This window comes from Pristis pectinata, chromosome 3 (genome assembly GCF_009764475.1).
Source record: "Pristis pectinata isolate sPriPec2 chromosome 3, sPriPec2.1.pri, whole genome shotgun sequence".
NCBI classification, from domain to species: Eukaryota; Metazoa; Chordata; class Chondrichthyes; order Rhinopristiformes; family Pristidae; genus Pristis; species Pristis pectinata.
The window spans coordinates 3736841-3756394 of record NC_067407.1 but is presented as its reverse complement, the minus strand read 5'-3'; the positions used below and the strand labels follow the sequence as shown (position 1 = coordinate 3756394).

General features: G+C 47.4%; 2 protein-coding genes across 4 annotated transcripts in view; both read left to right on the top strand.

Moving 5' to 3' along the window:
• Nucleotides 1–8638, top strand: part of LOC127568907 (atrial natriuretic peptide receptor 2-like) — a 138594-nt gene extending 129956 nt beyond the window's left edge. The window contains exon 25 of the mRNA XM_052013163.1: nucleotides 8461–8638. Coding sequence (XP_051869123.1) covers nucleotides 8461–8638 — 178 coding nt within the window. The remainder of the gene's footprint in view (nucleotides 1–8460) is intronic.
• Nucleotides 8414–19554, top strand: part of LOC127568820 (lysophosphatidic acid receptor 3-like) — a 48265-nt gene continuing 37124 nt past the window's right edge. Inside the window, exon 1 of one of the 3 annotated variants that reach the window (XM_052013015.1) lies at nucleotides 8414–8546. The gene's annotated coding sequence lies outside the window, so the exon portion shown is untranslated. Of the gene's footprint in view, nucleotides 8657–19554 lie in introns of all 3 variants that reach the window. The other 2 variants (XM_052013014.1, XM_052013016.1) reach the window with 2 other exon arrangements.

Here is a 19554-nt window from a genome sequence, read left to right as displayed (position 1 = left end):
CCCTCCCCCCACATCTGTCCCCATCTGCCCTCCCCACATCTGTCATGTGGTTCCACTCTCTACCTTTCTCTCCTATCAGATGCCATCATAGAACATGGAACACTACAGCACAGTACAGGCCCTTCGGCCCACAATGTTGTGCTGACATTTTATCCTGCTCTAAGATCTATCTAACCCTTCCCTCCCACAGAGCCCCCCATCTCTCTGTCATTCATGTGTCTAAGAGTCTCTTACATGTCCCTAATGTATCTGCCCCCACAAGCTCTGCAGGCAGTGCGTTCCACGCACCCACCACTCGCTGTGTAAAAAACTTACCCCTGACATCCCCCTTATACCTTCCTCCAATCACCTTAAAATTACGTCCCCTTGTGTTAGCCATTGTCGCCCTGGGAAAAAGTCTCTGACTGTCCACTCGATCTATGCCTCTTATCATCTTGTACACCTCTATCAAGTCACCTCTCATCCTCCTTCTCTCCGAAGAGAAAAGCCCGAGCTCACTCAACCTATCCTCATAAGACATGCTCTCCAATCCAGGCAGCGTCCTGGTAAATCTTCTCTGCACCCTCTCTAAAGCTTCCACATCCTTCCTGTAATGAGGCGACCGGAACACAATCCTCCAAGTGTGGTCTGACCAGAGTTCTATAGAGCTGCAACATTACCTGGTGGCTCTTGAACTCAATACCCGGACTAATGAAGGCCAACACACCACACGCCTACTTAACAACCCTATCGACCTGCGTGTCAACCTTGAGGGATCTATGGACGTGGACCCCAAGATCCCTCTGTTCCTCCACACTGCTAAGAGTCCTGCCGTTAACCTTGTATTCTGCCTTCAAATTTGGTCTTCCAAAGTGTATCACTTCCGAGTTGCAGTCCTTTATCAACTCCCAGCCCCTGCCACAAACTCCACCCCTCCCTCCCCTGCCTGACTCTGCCAATCAACCTCTCCTCACCTGGATCTACCTATCACTTGCCAGCTCCTGCATCACCCCTCCCCCTCGCCTCTTTATACCGGCCATCTCCCCTCTATCTTTCAGTCCAGATGAAGGGTCCCAACCCGAAACGTCGACTGTCCATTTCCCTCCACAGACGCTGCCTGTTGAGTTCTTCCAACAGCTTGTTTTTTTCTCCAGATTCCAGTATCTGCAGGGTCTTTGTCTCCAGATTTTCACCAAGCAAGATCCCAGAAAGAGTAAAATTAAACCTTGTTTCTGAGACCACTACGGTAGGAAAAAGATTTTGAATCTCTACCCTGTTTATGCCACTCCTAAATAAAATCAAGGTAAAGGAGATCACAACTGATCTGAACCGTTCTGAAGAAGACTGGTATAGCGGGTAGTGCCGCTGCCTCCCAGCTCCAGAGACCCGGGTTCGATCCCGACCTCCGGCGCTGTCTGTGTGGAGTTTGCACGTTCTCCCTGTGACCGTGTGGGTCTCCCCTGGGTGTTCCAGTTTCCTCCCATAGCCCAAAGACACGCATGTTGGATATTAATTGACTGATGTAAATTGCCCCTAGTGGGTAGGTGAGTGGAGGAATCTGGGGGCAGTTGATGGGACTGTGGGGAGAATAAAACAGGATTACTGTAGGATTGGTGTAAATGGGTGCTTGACGGTCGGTGCATATTTGACGTCTTGTACTCTAGGACTCTACGAGAGCAGGAGGGTTCTCGCCAGGGTCCAAGGTCAGGCTAGTGACACTCTCCAGCATGGAACAGTATTACCCACAGTCCTAGGTGTGCTGGGTCCCATCAGGAACTTCACAGACTCACTTTTCAATACAATTTTCATTTGGCAGGCACAGTAGTGCAGCAGTTAACGTAACGCTATTACAGCGCCAGCGACCCGGGTTCAATTCCGGCTGCTGTCTGTAAGGAGTTTGTACGTTCTCCCCGTGTCTGCATGGGTTTCCTCCGGGTGCTCCGGTTTCCTCCCACATTCCAAAGACGTACGGGTTAGGAAGTTGTGGGCATGCTATGTTGGCGCCGGAAGCGTGGCGACACTTGTGGGTTGCCCCCAGAACACTCTACGCAAAAGATGCATTTCACTGTGTGTTTCGATGTACGTGTGACTAATAAAGATATCTTATCTTTTTTGGTGCTATTCAGTCCCAGAGTTTAACCCTCAGAAGTGCGAGGTGATGTATTTTGAATTGGGGTAGGCCATATACAGTAAATGGAAGGGTGCTAAGGACCATTGTTGAACAGGGAGATCTTGGGGTCCAAGTCCATAGTTCCCTGAAAGTGGCAACACAGGTCAGTAGGGTGGGGAAGAAGGCCGATGGCATGCCTGCCTTCATAGGTAAGGCATAGAATATTAGAGTTGGGATGTGAATTTGCAACTGAACAAACCACTGGTTAAAAAACCACTTAGAGTACTGTGTGCAGTTCTAGTCACCATACTACAGGTGGTTACACTGGAGAGAGTGTAGAGGAGATTCACCAGGATGCTGCCTGGATTGGAGGACTTTAGCTATGGGGAGAGATTGGACAGGCTGGGCTGGTTTTCCCTGGAGCGAAGGAGGCGGAGGGTGACCTGATCAAATGATGTAAGATTATTCATGGCATAAATAGGGTAGATAGTCAAAATCTTTTTCCTGTGGTAGGGGTCTGAAAAACAAGAGGGCTTAAGTTTAAGGTGAGGGGAAGGGGATCTGAAGGGTTTTTTACACAGAGAGGGGTTGACATCTGAAACTCACTGCCAGAGGAGGTGGGGGAATCAGATACAATTTCTTTGTTTAAGGGGCATTTAGTCAGACATTTAAATAAGCAAGGCAGAGAGGGATATGGTCCTAATGGGATCAGAGTAGATGGGCAAAAAAGTCGGCATGCCCAACTTGTCCATGCCGACCACGATTTAAAAGAGACCTGAGGGGAACCTTTTCCCACAGAGGGTAGTGGGTGTATGGAACGAGCTGCCAGAGGAAGCTGTAGAGGTGGGTACAGTTGCCATATTTAAAAGACAGAGGAAAGGTTTAGAGAGATGTGGGCCAAATGCAGACAATTGGGACTAGCTCAGATAGCATGGATGAGTTGGGCTGAAGGGCCTGTTTCCCTGCTCTATAACTCTATAACTTTAGCTGTCCTCACCTGCCCTAATGTGAGGGGATATCTTGTAGTGCCCGCTTCTCTTTCCTTATGAAGTAGAAGAAGGCCATTCTTCCCATCAAGCCCGTGCTGGTTTTCAGCACAATCTCCTTAGTCCCATTCCCCACTTAATTCCCTGCTGGACCATTCAACAGGATCATGGCTGATCACCTCCCTCAGTGCCTGCTCCCACCTTCTCCCCATATTCCCCAAGAAATATATCCACCCCCTTATAGAATATATTTAATGTCTTGGCCTCCACTGACTTCTATTGGTAGACCATCTGGGTGGAGACATTTCTCCTGATCTGGGTTCTAAATGGCAGACCCTGTACCCTGAGGCTGTGCACTTTCTAGTCATTGGGAACATTCTCTCGACAACTCGTCTGTCTGATCCTGATTGACCTATTCTCCAGTGAATATAGGCGTAATTGCCTCAATCATGTTAGCGTAGTGGTTAGTGTAACGCTATTACAGCGCCAGTGATCTGCCAGCAATTCCGTCCACTGTCTGTAAGGAGTTTGTACGTTCTCCCCGTGTCTGCATGGGTTTCCTCCGGGTGCTCCGGTTTCCTCCCACATTCCAAAGACGTATGGGTTAGGAAGTTGTAGTCATGCTATGTTGGCGCCAGAAGTGTGGTAACACTTGCGGGCTGCCCCCAGAACACTCTATGCAAAAAGATGCATTTCAATGTGTGTTTTGATGTGCACGTGACTAATAAAGATATCTTATCTTATCTCATCTTACATACCAGTCCTGCCATTTCAACAATCACTCTATAAACCCTTGCTGCACTCTTTCTATGGTAAGAACAACCTTCTTCAGATAAGAAGATCAAAGCTTCACACAGGCGTGCAGAAGTGTTCTCACCAAGGCCCTGTAGAGCTGCAGCAAGACATCTTGCAGTGAAGACCAAGCTACCTTTTGCCCTCCTCTTTGCTTGCTGCACCCGGACACTGGCTTTCAGCGGTTGGTGTACGAGGAGACCCAGGTCTCGTTGCACCTCCTCTCACCATTCAGATAATAAGGTGCCTTTCTGTATTTAAAACTGAAGTGGATCACTCACATTTATCAACATTAAGCAGCCCCGGCTGTGCATTTGCTCATCCACTCAGTTTGCGTAATTCACAATGGAGCCTCTCCTCACCCTCCTCTCAGCTTATGTCTCCACCCCCACCCCAACACACTTTTGTGTTGTCCACAAACTTAGAGATCCCCCATCCAAATATCTGGAGCTTCACACTGACCTCTGTGCCATTCCACTAGTTATTACTCCAAAAAAGACCCCTTGCTTTCCCACAATCAGTTTTCTGCCTGTCAACCAATTCTCACTCTCTGTTTATTTATTATTCCCGGTCCATTATGTTGTATCTCATCGAAAGCCTCCTTAAGGTCCAAACACATCACGTCCATTGGTTCTCCCTTATCTATTCTCATAGTTATATCCTCAAAAAAAAAGCTCCAGAAGATTTGGTAAGCATGCTTTCCCTTTCATAAAGTCAAGCTGAGTTTATTGTCACGTACACAAGTCCATGTGGGCACAGGTACAATGAAAAAACTACTTGCAGCAGCATCACAGGCACATAGCATCAGATAAGCAGCATTCACAGGAAAAGCATAAATTAAACATAAATTATAGACAATTTTTACACAATTAGAAACCCACACTGACTGTGTCCAATCCCTGTTAATATTTTCCTAGAATTCTATCACTGCATCTTTTATGGAAGATTCCAGCATTTCCCAACTACAGAATGTTGTGCTACCTTGCTTTTTTTTTATAAACACACTAAATCCTCATAATTCCCAGGGAATAGGGGGATGGACTTCTCATAGGTAACAAAAAATGTGGAGAGCACTAAACAATCTGCTGGAAGAACTCAGAGGGTCGAGCAGCATCCATGGAGGGAAAGGAACTGTCAACGTTTTGAGTCGAAACCCTGCATCAGGATAGCACTAATGCTGCAAAGACAGTCAGTGTCAACTCTCCATAGATGGAAAACTTTGACGTGCAGAAGGATCTTGGGGTACAAGTCCATAGTGAAAGTGGCCAGGCAATAAGATAGGGTGGTAAAGAAGGTGTATGGCATGTTTGCCTTCTTCTGTCAGGGCATCGAGTACGAGTCAGGAAGTCATGTTGCAGCTGTATACAACTTTGCTTAGGCTGCACTTGGAGCATTGTGTGCAGTTCTGGTTGCCCCATTACAGGAAGGATGTGGAGGCTTTGGAGACAGTGCAGAAGAGGTTCACCAGGATGCTGCCTGGATTAGAGGGTATGAGGTTAGAGAGTAGAAGTTGATCAAACTTGTGTTGTTTTCTCCGGAGCGTTGGAGGCTGAGGGGAGACCCTGGTAGAAATTTATAAAATTATGAGAGGTATAGATAGGTAGACAGTAAGAGTCTTTTTCCCAGGGTGGAAATGTCAAATACTAGAGGACATAACTTTAAGGTGAGAGGGGAGAAGTTTAAGGGAGATGTGTGAGGCAAGTTTTTTACACAGAGAGTGGTGGGTGCCTGGAACAGGCTGCCTGGGGTAGTGGTCGAAGCAGATATGATAGCGGTGTTTAAGAGGCTTTTATATAGATGCATGAATATTCAGGAAATTCAAGAAGAGGTTTAGTTTAATTTGGCATTGTGCTCAGTACAGCCAAGGTGGGCCGAAGGGCCTGCTCCTGTGCTGTACTGTTCTATGTTGTATGTAACCTGTGAGTTTCAGCTTGTCAACACAAGCACTCCAGACCTGACCTACCAATATTCCTGACTCCCACTTGTTCCTGACCCTGAGCTTGAGCCCAGTTCTGGCTATTGCTTGCCAGCATAAGGCGTTGGATGCAATCCATCCCACAGCAAACAGGACTCAACCGCCACCACAGAGGAGGACCCTGGAGGAATACACAATGTTTACCAATGCTCTCAGCCAACCTCATGTGTTGGTGGATGGTAAATCAGCAGATAACGAGGTCCCTGTGTACCATGGTAACATTTACAACCTTGTTGGAACTGCTCTAGAGTGTAAAGAAGCTTCGAAGATGCACACATTGCATCCACTATTTGCAGGGGAGCTTCCTTTGGAGGTATGACTTCAAGTTTCTAGGGGTGAACATCACCAATAACCTGTCCTGGTCCAACCATGTAGATGCCACAGCCAAGAAAGCTCACCAGTGCATCTACTTCCTTAGGAGACTAAAGAAATTCAGAATGTCCCTGTTGACCCTCACCAATTTTTATAGACGTACCATAGAAAGCATCCTATCCAGATGCATCACGGTTTGGTACAGCAGCTGCTCTGCCAGGGACCACAAGAAACTGCAGAGAGTTGTGGACACAGCTCAGCACATCACGGAAACCAGCCTCCCCTCCATGGACTCTGTCTACACTTCTTGCTGCCTCGATAAAGCAGCCAAAATAATCAAAGACCCCACCCACCCTGGACATTCTCTCTTCTCCCCCCCCCCCCCCCCATCAGGCAGAAGATACAAAAGCCTAAAAGTATGTACCACCAGGCTCAAGGACAGCTTCTATCCCGCTGTTATAAGACTATTGAACAGTCCTCAGTACAATAAGATGGACTCTTATTGTCTTGCACCTTGCACCTTATTGTCTGCCTGCACTGCACTTTCTCTGTAACTGTAACACTTTATTCTGCATTCTGTTATTGTCTTCCCTTGTACTACCTCAATATACTTATGTTTTGAAATGGTCTGTATAGATGCAAAACAAAGTTTTTCACTGTACCTTGGTACATGTGACAATAATGAACCAATTTACCAATTGGTACTCCGGGATGTAGATAATCAGTCTCTGTGAGGTCGTCAGCCTTTAGCCTCATTAATTTCCCTGGCATTTTTTTAAACTGATTTGCAGGTTCAATACTCTCTCTAGACTCTTGGTTCCTGTATACAGTAAATGGCAAGAGCACTGATGTACAGAGGGATCTTGGGGTGCAAGTCCATAGCTCCCTGAAAGTGGCAACACAAGCAGATGGGGTGGTAAAGAAGGCGTATGGTGTGCTTGCCTTCATTGGTCAGGGTGCTGTGCATAATTGACAAGTCATGTTGCAGCTGTATAAAACTTTGGTCAGGCCGCACTTGGAGCATTGTGTGTGGTTCTGGTCGCCCCATTACAGGAAGGATGTGAAGGCTTTGGAGAGGGTACAGAAGGGGTTCACCAGGATGTTGCCTGGATTAGAGGGCATGTGCTATAAGGAGAGGTTGGACAGACTTAGAGACACGGCAGGCACGGTAGTGTAGCAGTTAGCATAACGCTTTACAGAGACAGCGACCCGGGTTCAAATCCGGCCACTGTCTGTAAAGAGTTTGTACGTTCTCCCCGTGTCTGCGTGGGTTTCCTCCGGGTGCTCCGGTTTCCTCCCACATTCCAAAGACGTACGGGTTAGGAAGTTGTGGGCATGCTATGTTGGCGCTGGAAGCGTGGCGACCCTTGCGGGCTGCCCCCAGAACACTCTACGCAAAAGATGCATTTCACTGTGTGTTTCAATGTACATGTGACTAATAAAGATATCTTGTCTTATCTTACAAGAAATTCTGCAGATGCTGGAATCTGGAGCAATCCCGAGAAAACAATCCAAGTGTGCCCTCAAAAAGTGCCAGAGGAACTCAGCAGGTCAGGCAGCATCCATGGAGGGAAATAAACAGTCGACATTTTGGGCCGTGACCCTTCATCAGGACCAGAAACGGCAACTGTTCATTTCCCTCGGTGGATGCTGCCTGACCTGCTGAGTTCCTCCAGCACTTTTTGTGGACACACTTGGGTTGTTTTCTCCGGAGTGTTGGAGGCTGAGGGGAGACCTGATAGAAGCTTGTAAAATAATGAGAGGCACAGATAGAGGCTTTTCGCCAGAGTAGAAATATCAAATAATAGAGGATATAACTTTAAGGTGAGAGGGGGAAAGTTTAAGGGAGATTTATGAGGGATGGGAGGGGTGGGTGCTCGGAACGGGCTGCTCCAGAGGAGGTGAAATCAGACACAATAGCAACGTTTGAGGCATTTGCAGGGAATATGCAGGGAATGGAAGGGTAGGGACCACGTGCAGGCACATGGGATTAGTTTAAATTGGCATCAGGGTCAGCACAGACCTCGTGGGCCGAAGGGCCTGTTCCTGCCCTGTGTTCTAACATTTCTGCGAGGTAATTGGTGTCCTTTGTGAAATCAGAACCAAAATGTTGGTTTAGTTCTCTGTTCCCGATCAGAATTTGCCCTGTGACCCAGCTACACCAGGGGTATTCCCGAATTGCGGCAGATGTACAGGCTAGGTCTAACTAATGTTCTGTGCTCTGCCTGTACCTCCCGGCCGGTGATGCTACGTGAAAAGTTGGTGTGGGCGAACCTATCATTATGTCTCAGCGCATATTTCCTCAGTCGGAGAACAGCCTCCGTCACTCCGGCACCGCGCCCGCATTCTCCGGAGATCGCCAGCAACGCCTGCAACCTCGCCCCGCACCAAGGTGAGAAACTCCTCGCTAAACTTCGCCTCTCAGTTGCCTTGGCCGGCGAGTTCTCCTCTGCAGTGGCGACGTGTCCCAGGAGTTACAAGTAAGCAAACTGTCCTGCCAGGGTATGTCTTCAAGCTGCAATGCCCCAACTATAGCTTACAACCTGCTGTCTGTTTTCTCTTTGGGCAAGAATTGTATCGCGTTTCTCGTCGGTGGTTTAGATTTCACCAGCTTATTCTGATAATGAGACCCTTAGCCTGAGCTTCAGAGCCGAGGCTGTTGGGATAACTTGGTGATCACCGTTCTGGTTGAAGCGGGGAAGGCGGCGGGCAATCAGCGCAAGGTCCAACCCTAGAAATACCCCTGGTCAGAGCAGAAGCGTTGAGACAAGGGAAAAGCCCCACAGCCTTGCCTAGCTTGGTGCTGGGGAGGGGGTAACACACGTTTCAAGTGTTTATCATCAGAGATGGAAGCTCACCTGGTCCAAGAGACACCACAGAGGCCGCAGATGCCGGAATCCGGAGCAACACACAATCTGCTGGAGGGACTCAGCGGGTCGGGCAGCATCTGTGGAGGGGAAAGGAATCTCGACCCCATGTGGACAATTCCCCCCCACCTCCACTCTGCCCCCCAGATACTGCTGGAGTTCCTCCGGCAGATTGTTGCTCTTGTCCAACTTGTCTCTGCTCCCCCCCACCCCCCAGACCCTACCCCCCCCCCCCCCCCGGGCCAAGGGTCGCTGTGGGTATGTGGTTGCTTTGTTCTCTCAGTCCAAACTCTTGATGTGCTTGGGGCTGGGGAATGTTTCCTCTGTGCTGGAGACATAACCTTAACTTTTCTACGGAATCGTGGACATGGACAACACCTTGTGTCTCTGCTGGTGGGTAAGAACATAAGAAATAGGAGCAGGAGGAGGCCATCCGGCCCATCGAGCCTGCTCTGCCATTCAATAAGATCATGGTTGATCTGGCCGTGGACTCAGATCCACCTACCTGCCTTCTCCCCATAACCCTTAATTCCCCTACTTTGCAAAAATCTATCTGACTGCCTTAAGTATACTTAATAAGGAGTTACTGTAGGACTGGCGAATGGTCACAGTGTTTTTCCCAGGGTTAGGGGAGTCTAAAACTGGGGGAGGACACAGGATTAAGTGAGAGGGGAAAGATTTAAAGGGACCTGAGGGGCAACTTCTTCACACAGGGGTGGAAGGGGCTGCCAGGGGAAGTGGTTAAGGCGGGTGAAATAACAGCATTTAAAAGTTACCTGGACAGGTACATGGATGGGAAAGTTTGAGAGGGATATGGGCCAAATGCGGGCAAGTGGGACCAGCTCAGATGGGCATCTTGGTCAGCATGGACGAGTTGGGCCGAAGGGCCTGTTTCCGTGCTGCATGATTCTGGGACTTGATGATGCCTCCCCGTCCCCTTAACTGCCCTTGTCCGGAAGTCAAATCCAGGGTGGGAGATCAGAATTCCTCATTCTGTTGGAGAAACTCGGGGGGGGGGGGTCGAGCAGCATCTGTGGGGTGGGGGAGGAATTGTCGATGTTGGGCATCAGGACTGTATGTGGTTGCTTGGTCTGCCATTCCAAATCCTTGATGTGCCTTGGGTAGGTTTCCTCTGAGGGGTGTTTTATGGAAAGCTAGGCAATTTACATTCCTCCAGCATTTGTGTCTTCTTAATTCTGTGGCGCCGTACCCTTACTGGAGGTGGGAGATTATCATCAGTTTGGTGTAACAGTTGACACTGCAATGTCCTTTCTCACTGTTTCCCTCTCTCTGTTCTGTATCATGAGCTGAGTCTCTGGTACTCACCACCATCTCAAGACCAATCCACCTATCATGAGGTACGATGTATGGCCACTGACGAGGTCACCCTTCCCAGAGGGCACTGATCTCATGGCTCAGAGGGCTTACTTTCAAGGGAATACCATGCCGGCATTATCGGTTGTAAATGCAACTTCCCCTCTCATCTAACACCTTGTCCACTCTCCTGACCCTGAGCAAACAAGAGTACATAGAACATAGAACAGCACAGCACAGGACAGGCCCTTTGGCCCACAATGTTGTGCCGACATAGCTAATCCCTCCTACCTACAGAATGCCCACATCCCTCTATTTTCCTCGCATTCATGTCCCCATCCAAGCCTCCCCCCCAATGAATTTGCCTCCACCACCCTATCAGGCAACTCATTCCAGGCATCCATCACTCTCTCAAGTAAAAAATGTACCCCTCACGTCTGTTCTGAACCTACCCCCTCTCACCTTAAATGCATGCCCTCTGGTATTGGATCACTCAATAATGGGAAAAAGATATTGCTTGTCTACGCTATCTATGCCCCTCATAATTTTATACACTTCCAACAGATCACCCCTCAGCCTCCGTCACTCCAGAGAAAAGAGCCCAAGTTTGTCCAGCCTCTCCTGATAGCACATGCCCTCTAATCCAGGCAGCATCCTGGTAAACCTCCTCTGCACCCTCTCTAAAGCCTCAACATCCTTCCTGTAGTGAGGTGTCCAGAATTCCATGCAATACTCTAAATGGGGCCTAACCAGAGTTCTATAGAGATGCATCACAACTTCTTGACTCCTGTACTCAATACCCCGATTAATAAATGCAAGCATTCCATAAACCTTCTTAACCACCTTGTTGACCTGTGTAGCCACTTTCAATGAGTCATGGACTTGCACCCCAAGGTCTCTCTGCTCTTCAACACTGTTAAGGGTCTTGCCCTTGAGTGTACTGCCTCTTGACATTAGTGCCCCAAAGTTGACATTAGTAGAGCCCCAAATCACCCCCAAACCCTCTCCCCATCTCTGTCTGCCTGTGTTAGCCCTTAGATAAATATTCAATGTGCAATGTAGTCATAATTTGATTAAAATTACAAATGGAGAAACATATCTTTAATGGATATCATGGAGTTATACTCCAAGTGTGGAAATACAGTTACAATGGAGTGACATTTCAGGGGGGAAAATATAAATTCCAAGACTTGCCATCACCTGACGGGCACTTGTTTCATATAGTTTGTTTCTTGTAGTAGCCATCATCTGACGGGCACTTGTTTCATATAGTTTGTTACTTGTAGTAGCCTGAGTTAATTGTTCTATTGTTACTGGTAAAATGCCATCATAGAAATAAACCAGTTCTTGCGAATTCATGGGGTTTTGAATGGAGTAACCATCTGTTTGTACATTGAAGTGTTGTTCTAATGTTTTTATTCAACATTTGTTCAACCAGCTGGCATTTCCAAAGGCTTTGGGTGTGAATCCAGACCTTTGTGAAATTTATAGTTGTGAATAGTGGCCAAGGAGGAAAAGAGATGGTTAACTTTAGCATATATGTTGTAATCCCCACTACTTGTTCCTCATATCTTTCTTCTCACAGGTTATACTTTTACAGATTCCATGGATTGTTGGGATATTAAATTTTGGTCGATTTCTGGGTATGTGGGCTACTGACAGTCCTTATTGTATAGCCTGTCAATGTAGCTACAGATAGCCGTGGTCTGGCTGCAGATATAGTTACAGTACCACAACAAGATTTACAAGGATGTTGCCAGGACTTGAGGGACTGAATTATAGGGAGAGGTTGGGCTGGCTAGGATTTTATTCCTTAGAGCGTAGGAGACTGAGAGGTGTATAAAATCATGAGGGCCATAGATTGGGTGAATGCACTTGTCTTTGTCCCAGAGTTGGGGAATCAAGAACTAGAGGGCATAGGTTTGAGGGAAACATTTAATAGGAACTTGAGGGACAACTTTTTTATACAAAGCATGATATGTATGCGGAACGAGCTGCCAGAGGAAGTGGTTGAGGCAGGTACAATAACAACTCTTAAAAGACGACTGAAGAGGTTCAGAAGGTTAAATGCTGGAAAATGGGACTAGCTTGGATGGGCATCTTAGTCGGCATGGACCAGTAGGGCCGAAGGGCCTGTTTTCATGCTGCATAACTATGACTACCCATCTTAAGCTCTAATCATTAGGTTTATAACCCTGGAGTTTACGAATCTTCAACCACATATCTGAGTGTGGTGGTTCCTAAAGTGTGAACTCCAGAAATGTAAAATCACCTTTTCCTTTTATGGATGCATTGAGTACAAAAGTCAAGAAGTCATGTTGCAGCCGTGTAAAACTTTGGTTAGGCAGCAGTTGGAGTATTGTGCGCAGTTCTGGTCGCCCCATTACAGGAAGGATGTGGAGGCGTTGGAGAGGATGCAGAAGAAATTCATCTGGATTAAAGGATATTATCAATAAGGGGAGGTTGGACAAACTTGTGTTGTTTTCTCTGGAGTGTCAGAGGCTGAGGGGAGACTGACAGAAGTTTATAAAATTATGAGAGGCATAGATAGGGTAGGCAGCCAGATTCTTTTCCCCAGGGTAGAAATGTCAAATACTAAAGGACATTCATTTAAGGTGAGAGAGGGAAAGTTTAAAGGAGATGTGTGGGGCAGGTTTTTTTTACAGAGAGTGGTAGGTTAAAGTCAAAGTCGAGTTTATTGTCATCTGCACAAGTCCATGTGTGCACAGGTGCAATGAAAAACTTACTTGCAGCAGCGTCACAGGCACAGAGCATCAGATAAGCAGCATTCACAAGAAAAACACAATTTAAAAATGTTTTACACAATTCTTACAAGATAGAACACAATTAGAACAAAAAAAAAACAAAGTTCATTTCAGTGCAAAATAATCAAAGTGGTCATAGTGTTGCAAAACTCCAGTGATTAGGGTTATGCCGGTTGGTTCAAGAACTGAATGGTTGAAGGGAAGTAGCTGTCCCTGAACCTGGCGGTGTGGGACTTCAGGCTTCTGTACCTCCTGCCCGATGGTAGCTGCGAGAAGATGGCATGGCCTGGATGGTGGGGATCTTTGATGATGGATTTTGCCTTCTTGAGGCAGCACCTCCTGTAGATGCTATCGATGGTGGGAAGGGATGTGCCCGTGATGTATTGGGCTGAGTCTGCGACTCTCTGCAGCTTTTTACATTTCTGAGCATTCGAATTGCAGTCCCAGACCGTGATGCAACCAGTCAGGATACTTTCAACAGTACATATGCAGAAGGTTGTTAAAGTGTTCGGTGACAAGCTGAACCTCCTTAACCTCCTCAGAAAGTAAAAATGCTGGTGCACTTTCCTTATGATTGCATCTATGTGCTGGGCCCAGGATAGGTCGTCCGATATGTTAACGCTCAGGAATTTAAAGCTGCTGACTCTCTCCACCACCGATTCCCCCAATGTAGACTGACGCATGTTTGCCCTCCTTCCCCTTCCTGAAGTCAACAACCAGCTCTTTAGTTTTGCTGATGTTGAGCGAGGGGTTGTTGTTGCAGCAGCACTCAGCCAGGTGTCCCATCTCACTCCTTTAACCTGACTCATCCCCACCTGTGATTCGTCCAACAACAGTGGTGCCATCGGCGAATTTGTATATGGCATTGGAGCTGTGCTTAGCCACACAGTCATGTATGTATAGGGAGTAGAGTAGGGGGCTAAGCATGCAGCCTTGAGGTATATGTGCGTTGATGGTCAGTGAGGAGGAGATGTTGTTACCAATCCTCATTGCCACTACAATAATGGCATTTAAGAGGCTCTTAGACACATGAATATTCCGGGAATGGAGGGATGTGGATCACGTGCAGGCCGAAGAGATTTAGTTTAATTTGTCATCATGTTCAGTGCAGACATTGTGGGCTGAAGGGCCTGTTCCTGTGCTTTACTTGTCTGTGTTCTTTATGTTCAATGCAAGTATCGAGCCCAAGGCTGTTCTGCACTGAACACCATGAGTTAGGTCGTGTACTAGGACTATCAAGTAATCTCGCTGAATACCACTGGGTCAGGAATTTCCTGTTGATTTTATCTAGGAACCTCATTAGGTCCTCCCAGTAGGCGATGTCAAGCACCACTTGCAATAAATAGTACGATAGCTAGCATGGGAAATCTCCAGTCCAACAGCAGTCTCCTTGAATAACCAGCCCAATGTTTACAGCAAGCACATTGTTCCACATCCATGACTAGCCTGGATGCTGGGCATAAACCAGATGAGTGATCTGCAGGTGAATTGGCTGTCGGTAGAAATGTCGATCAAGACATCAAGGGTATAAAATAAAATCAGGAACCTAGTGGGACAAGGGAGCAACCAAGCAGAAACATACTTTGTTCAGGGTAACTAATTTTCTCCTGCATGTGCTGTGAAACCACAGCTGTCCTTTGGGTCGACAATGTGATGTTGGTAATCTCTCTTAGGACAGATAATGTTTCCTTTATTTGTTCTGTGGCCATCATTAGTTACTATTTCCTGCCCATCCTGACTTGTCCAGGTCCTCCTGCAAGTCAGGTAAAGTCGGTTGTTCAGAAGTTCAATATATCACTGTTGTCAGGAGCTTGTATCTTGATGGACTTTGAGTTTCACAATCACCTTCAGCCCTGACTGCTGGAGCTGAGCGGTGTCATAGCAGATCCCCCTTACAGTTGCCATTCTGGAACTGGGTATGACTGGGTGACAGTGGTGACAGTACTCCAGCGCTGTCTGTGTGGAGCTTGCACATTCTCCCTGTGACTGTGTGGGTTTCCCCTGGGGGCTCCAGTTTCCTGCCCCATCCCAAAGACGGGTTGGCAGCTTAATTGGTCGCTGTTAATTGCCCCTGGTGTGCGGTAAGCAGTAGAATCACAAGAGCACAAGACAAAGGAGCAGAAGTAGGCCATTCGGCCCATTGAGTCTGCTCCGCCACTTCACCATGAGCTAAACTATTCTCCCATCTAGCCCCAATTCCCCGCCTTTTCCCCATATCCCTTGATACCCTGACTAGTTAGATACCTATCGATCTCCTCCTTAAACACCCCCAATGATCGGGCCGCCACAGCTGTACGTGGCAACAAATTCCATAAATCCACAACCCCCTGGCTAAAGGAATTTCTCCTCATTTCTGGGGGGGGGGGGGCAGGGGGGTCAGAGGGAGGAATACAAAATGTGGGGAGAATAAATAAACAGGATTAATGTGGGCTTAACATAGAAGGCTGTCTGATGGCCAGTGTGGACTCAGTGGCTGAAGACCCTGTTTCTCTGCTGTATTGACTTATTGAGGGGTTATCACACCTCCTCTTGCCTCCAATTACCCTATCCTCACTCCCCTGCTATTGACTGGCACCCATATCCATCCTTGCCCAAGGTAATCGGAAAACAAATTACCCTGTTCATAATGCTTGACCATCAGTTTTCATCACTTTCACATTATAATAACTTCAGGATTATTATCTGAGCCATGTGCAAATTAACACAGGGCAGATATGATTCAGGGATATTGACGCACAACTTAAAGTCTGGTGTGGTAGAATGGGTTCTGGTTCATGGGGCAGTGCTGCCAGTACTGGTGAAAGTGGGAGCTGTACCACTGGACCATTGTTCCAGCAGACACCAGAGGTGACAGGTGCTGGGATCTGCAGCAACAAACTGTCTGCTGGAGAAACTTGGGGGGGGGGGGGGAGGAGGGGGTTAAGCAGCATCTGTGGGGGTGGGGGGGGGGGAAGGAATTATTGAGGTTTTGGGCTGAAACCCTGCCTCAGGACTGAGGGGAGAGGGGAGATGGCCAGTATAAAGAGGGGAAGGGGAGTGGCGAGACAGGGTTCCGAAGTCCTCCAGCCTCCGTCACCTATTTTCGTCCCCCTCCGCCTCCTGGTTCCATCGACCCACTACCCATATACTTCACCCGCTGGCTCTCCCCCCCCCACCCCACCCTCCCCCAATCTGGTCTTGGTTCCATCTGCCATACACCTGTCCCCTAATGGTTCCCGTTCTCACCTTCCTTCCTTATCAGAGTCCAGCACTGGGAGCCCTTTGTGTTCCTGCTCATCTCCCTCCAGCAGCCGTCTTCGCTTTCACCCTCCCCTCCACTCCCCGACTCAAAATTCCACTACTTTTTTGTGTGTGCCTCCGTCAATAATATCTCCCAATTCCACCCCTCCCCCTCCCCTGCCTGGCTCGATCTGCCTATCATCCTTCACCCCTCCTCGGTCCACCAATCACTCCTGAGCCCTGTCTCACCTCTCCCCCCTGTGGCCATATCCCCTCTCTGCTCTCAGTCCTGACTGTCGAGACTATGGGTTGAGATCTCGACAACTCCCCCCACAGATGCTGACGGGGAGGGGTGTAGGGGCCGGAGCGGGTCACAGGGATGGGGAGGAGTGTAGGTGAGGGAGAGGGTCACAGAGACGGGGAGGGGTGTAGGGGCCAGAGGGGGTCACAGAGACAGGGAGGGGTGTAGGGGAGGGAGGGGGTCACAGAGATGGGGAGAGGTGTAGGGGCCGGAGAGGGTCACAGAGATGGGGAGGGGGTTAAGTTGCACTTCAGTCTGCATGAAACTTGTCGGCTTGCTCTTGTCCCTACACACACGTCACTGTGTGACTCACCACAGCCCCAACTCCATCTACAAATTCGCCGGTGACACCACTGAGTCCCTCCAGCAGATTGTTTGTTGTTTTAACAGACCACGTAGCTAGGAAGTAGAGATCCCTTGATAAATTAAGTCAGAGAACAAAGGGTCAAAAGCAGAAAATTATTAAAGTGGGAAACGGTAAACAGACTACAATAGAAAGGGATTGAGAGTATGGATCTAAGAGGGGCTGCAAAAATAAAGCTTTGTATCTGAATGAACAAAGCATTCAAAACAAACTGGTGAACTAAGAGACTAAGAGTATAACTATAAAGAAGTTGGTATAATCTGATATCCATCGTAGAGGTGTAGCTGTGGGGTCACGTAGATTGGAGGGTACATGATATTTCGGAAGGACAGGAAGCTGGGAGAAAGGTGGAGAAGTGGCTCTGTTAAGATGTTAGCACAAGAGCGAGTGATAAACTAAGTTCAGAAAACCAAGGTGTAGACAATGGTCTTAGGTGGAGATGGGAAATACTGAAGGTAAGAATTCAGTTGTGGCCCTCTAACTATAATCAGGGATGAAGTATCAAGGATAAGACAGTGGGAGCTGGTCCAACATCAGGGGGGATTTTAATCTTCACGTCGACTGGAGAAATCAGATGGCCAGAGGTTGCCTAGATGAGCAGATCACAGAATGTTTTCAGGATAGTTCCCTTGAACAGCACATGAAGCAAGATATACTAGACCTGGCTGGTACAGTGAGATAGAATTAATTAATGATCCCTTTGGGAAGACACCGCCAGGTAGCAGTGATCATAATACGATTGAAATTCACATTTTGTTTAAGTGAGAGGAGAATGGGTCCAAGACTAGTAGTGTAAACTTTAAATAAGGGCACTTGTGAGCAGAGCTGGCTAAAGTGAACTGACAAATTTGGTTAAGGGATCGGTCAGTCAGGATGCAGTGTAAGACATTTAATGGGATCTGTCAGGTTATGGAGAATGGAAACATTCCAACGATAAAAAAAATTCCAAGGGGAAGATCCAATTGGTAATTGATATATTATTGTCACATGTACTGAGATACAGTGAAAAACTTTTGTCTGCATGCCATCCAGACAGATCATTCCGTACATAAGTACATTCAGGTAGTACAAAAAGGAAAAAAAAACAGAATGCATAATACAGAGAAAGTGCAGTGCAGGTAGAAAAATAAGGTGCAAGGGCCATGATGAGGTAGACTGGGAGATCAAGAGTTCATCTGTGTAGCGGTTAGCGTAATGCTATTACAGCGCCAGCGACCCGGGTCCAATTCCGGCCGCTGTCTGTAAGGAGTTTGTACGTTCTCCCCATGTCTGCATGGGTTTCCTCCGGGTGCTCTGGTTTCCTCCCACATTCCAAAGACGTACGGGTTAGGAAGTTGAGGGCACCAGATGCGTGGCGACACTTGCAGGCTGCCCCTAGAACACTCAACGCAAAAGATCATTTCACTGTGTGTTTCGATGTACATGTGGCTAATAAAGATATCTTATCTTTATCATATGAGGGGTTATAACAGCGGGATAGAAGCTGTCCTTGAGCCTGGTGGTACATGTTCTCAAGCTTTTGTATCTTCTGCCTGATGGGAGAAGGGAGAATGTCCGGGGTGGGAGGGGTCCTTGATTATGTTGGCTCCTTTCCTGAGGCAGTGGGAAGTGTAGGCAGAGTCCATGGAGGGGAGGCTGCTTTGTGTGATGGACTGGGCTGTGTCCACAACTCTCTGCAATTTCCTGCAGTCTTGGGCAGAGCGGTGGTATACCAAGCTGTGAAGCATCTGGATAGGATTCTTTCTATGATCTACCATCTATAGTTAATTAAGGATGGTGTCATACTATAAGATTTCTTTATTAGTCACATGCACATCGAAACACCCAGTGAAATGCATCTTTTGCGCAGAGTGTTCTGGGGGCAGCCCACAAGTGTCGCCACGCTTCTGGCGCCAACATAGCACGCCCACAACTTCCTAACCCGTACGTCTTTGGAATGTGGGAGGAAACCGGAGCACCCGGAGGAAACCCACGCAGACACGGGGAGAACGTACAAACTCCTTACAGACAGCGGCAGGAATTGAACCCGGGTCATTGGCGCTGTAGTAGCGTTACGCTAACTGTTACACTAAAGGAAACATATAATTGTACAAAGATGTATAACAAATCAGAAGATCAGACAGAATGTGAAAAGAACAGCAACAAATAATTAGAAGATTAATAAAGAAGGAAAATTTAGAGTATGAGCTTACCAGAAATATAGAAACAGGTAGTAAGAATATTAGAGACGTTTTAAAAAATGAGTTATCACAGTGAGTGTTTGTCTTATGGAAAGTGAGTCCAGAGAATTAATAATGGAATATAAGGAGGTGGCAGATGAATTAAACAGGTACTTTGCATCAATCTTTACTATAGAGGATTCAAGTGACATCCCAGGAATAGCCATAAATCAGAAGTTGGAGGGGAGGGAAGAACTTGTGAAAATTACAGTCATCAGGAAAGTGACGTACTTCATCCTAGAGTCTTAAAAGAAATAGCTTGTGAAAGAAATAACGCATTGGTTTTAATTCGACAAGAACCCTAGATTTGGAGATGGGTCCATTGAATTGGAAGATGGCATATATAAATCT